Source organism: Microtus ochrogaster, chromosome 24 (genome assembly GCF_000317375.1).
Source record: "Microtus ochrogaster isolate Prairie Vole_2 chromosome 24, MicOch1.0, whole genome shotgun sequence".
NCBI classification, from domain to species: Eukaryota; Metazoa; Chordata; class Mammalia; order Rodentia; family Cricetidae; genus Microtus; species Microtus ochrogaster.
Genome location: NC_022024.1, coordinates 28,676,134 through 28,679,147, shown reverse-complemented (window position 1 = coordinate 28,679,147; position 3,014 = coordinate 28,676,134). Strand labels below are relative to the sequence as shown.

The 3,014-nt window shown below is 45.7% G+C and overlaps 1 protein-coding gene across 1 annotated transcript in view; it reads left to right on the top strand.

The window, feature by feature from the left end:
• Positions 1-3,014, top strand: part of Ccdc38 (coiled-coil domain containing 38) — a 46,277-nt gene that overhangs the window by 29,989 nt on the left and 13,274 nt on the right. Inside the window, exon 11 of the mRNA XM_005358157.3 lies at positions 819-891. Within this exon, the coding sequence (XP_005358214.1) occupies positions 819-891 (73 nt within the window). The remainder of the gene's footprint in view (positions 1-818; positions 892-3,014) is intronic.

The following is a 3,014-nucleotide window of genomic DNA, read 5'->3' as shown; positions in this document are numbered from 1 at the left end:
CGCTAAGGAGGTTGAGCATGACCTTAAGTGTCTTTTGGCCATTTGAACTTCCTCTGCTGAGAATTCTCTGTTCATTTCAGTGCCCCATTTTTTAATTGTAGCGTTGTATCTTACCATCTGCCTACCTGATACTTCCTCATACAAGTAGAAACTATTACCAAAAGCAAATCTTCTCTGTAAGAGGCAGGTAGCTGTCTCACTAAAAAGCATTCTGAAGATGGCGGTCAATCCCGAGCCAGCGCTAGAGCTCACATTTTGAAGTCATGTCCACTTTGGTAGTGACAAAATAGATATGACAAGATAGGGAGTCACATGTGTCTTTAGAGAAAGCAAGCTACGTTTTTGATGCCGCTAAATAACCTGTTTTTGTGTGGTCTCCTGCATGTGTGACTCTGTCTGGGACTGAGTATGATTTTTCTTTGGCACAGTTGTGGAATCGTGGGGGTGAGCAGCCCCCCAAAACGATAAGCCGTCTAATGAAAAGAATCTGTAATAGGGGCTGGCAAGGTTTCTCAGTGGTTATAGCACTGGCTGTCCTTGCAGAAGGCCTGGGTTCGATTCCCGGCATCCATGTGTTGGCTCATAGCTCCCTGTAACTTCCATCTCGGGGGCATCTGATCCCCTCTTCCGGCTTCTGTGGACCCCATGTTTGCATGTGGTACACGGACACACATGCAGGCAAAACGCTCATACACATAAAATTAAATTTAAAAAAGAACTCCGTGGTAGTTAGGGTTCAAAATTTAGAAACAAAGGCAAACACTAGTCACAATGGGAAGTGACTCAGAAATAATTTTTCTTTCTTTTTTTTTTAACAGTCGGGATGAAAGCATAGGCTCGGAGGACAGTCTGGAGTTCTTTCTAGAGGACGAGACGCTGGAGTTCGATCTGGTAACCAGCTGTGTCTCTTGGTTCCAGCTGTCAATGCAGATTCGTTTCTTCTGAAATGTCCTATTCCAAACATGTCACACATTTTCCAGAAGGAAATGTGGCTTGATTCTGCTCTCACATCCTGGCTATTGCCTATCTCTGTCATCAAGCCATCTATGAAAAATAGACAAATAAGAAGATACCGTGCCGGCCCTTTGGAGGGTGAGGCAGGAGAGCCACAGGTGTCGGCCCCAGACGCCCGATGTGACAGAGCAGGCTTGCAATCCCAGCACTTGGGAGGCAGAGGTGTGAGGCTGGGCGGTCCTAGGTCATCCTCAGATGTATAGCAAGTGAGAGGCCAGCCTACAAGAGATGCCTGACTCAATAAAACGAAGCCAAAGCAGCAGCAGGATTGAAGGGCAGCTTGGGCTTACCCACATAATGTGTTCCAGGCCAGCCTGAGGTACACAGTGAGCCCATCTCAAAAACCAACCCCGAAAGAAATCATTTGGAGCAGATCTGTTATCAAATGCCAACTCTTAGACTGTTTATCATTGTGTGTGTGGTGTGTGTGTGTATTTGTTTGCCTGTGAGTAACCACGTGTGTGTCTGTGCGTGTGGAGGTCAGAGGTGACACTGGATGTGTTCCTTAATGGCATTTCACTTTATTTACTGAGACAAGGTTCCTGACTGAATCTGGTGCTTACTGATGTTGGCTACCTATTCAACTTGTCCTGGGAAATCCTCCGGCTCTGCCTCTTAACCACTGGGATCACAAGGGGAGAGGGCTGGGGGGCGGGGCTGCCACACTTACCCATCTTTTACACGTGTGTCTCTGCTTCTCACCCTTGCACACCCAGTGCTTTGTCCGCTGAGCTACCTCACCAACCCAGAATTTTTCATTTTATTGGGTAAGCAGAACCCTAAATAATCCTCCTGCAAGACACCCCATTGTTGCAGCAAAACTGACTGTGAGCTTACCTCAATCTAAATGCAACCACAAAGACCCGAAAGTAATTTTAAAAAGAGATAAAAGAGGCTGGAGAACTGGCTCAGAGGTTAAGTGGACTGGCTTCTCTTCCAGAGGTCCTGAGTTCAATTCCTAGGACCCACAGAGTGGCTCACAACCATCTACAGTGAGAGCTGATGCCCTTTTCTGTCGTGCAGGCATACATACAGATAGAGCACTGTATACATAAAATAAATAAGTCTCACTCAAAAAGAAAAAAGAAAACGAAACCACCAAATACCACCCATTATTACACAAGACATACCTTATCCAGGTCATCTTGCTTTTAAAACTGTGCTCAAACACATGGCTGTCCATCTTAGCACTTTTGGTGTGCAGTACAGCAGTACTGACCATACACACCCTATTGTGAGGCAAATTCTATCTCTTCATCTGAAACACTGTGTCTGTCCAACACCCCTCCAACCTCCAGCCCCTGGCAACTATCTTTCTACTTCCTGTTTCTTAAAGACTGGTTATCTAAATACTTATTTAAACAAGTGGATCAATCACTGTAAGTATGTGGTGGCTGGGCTCTTTTCCTTACCCTAATGATCCTCAAGGCCCATGAAAACTGGGCGGTGGTGGCGCACTCAGGAGGTGGCAGGTGGATCTCTTGAGTTCAAAGCTATCGTGGTCCACACAGTGAGTTCCAGAGCAGCCAGGACTGTTACTCGGAGAAAGCCTGTCTCAAAACAACAAAACAATAACAAAATAGATGATGAATGAGTCTGTGGAGTGCGCTTAGTAGGTTCTGAGGAAGCGGAAGGTAGGAAGTACAGTGCTTCCTCGCAAGCATGAGGACCCAATTTCCAGCCCCAGAACCCATCATGAAAACAAACGAAAAATCCAGGCACAGTGCTGAGTAGCTTAGAGCTCTTTCTAACACTTGGGAAATAGAGACAGTCAAAACTCTGGGGCTTGCTGGCCAGCCAACCTATCCTAATTGGCGAGTTTAAGGACTGCAAAAAGATTTTGGGATGGATGGATGGATGGATGGATGGATAGATAAATGGAGAGATGGATGGATAAATGGAGAGATGGATGGAGGGATATATAGACAGACATATAGATAAATGGAGAAATGGATGGAGGGATATATAGACAGACATATAGATAAATGGAGAAATGGATG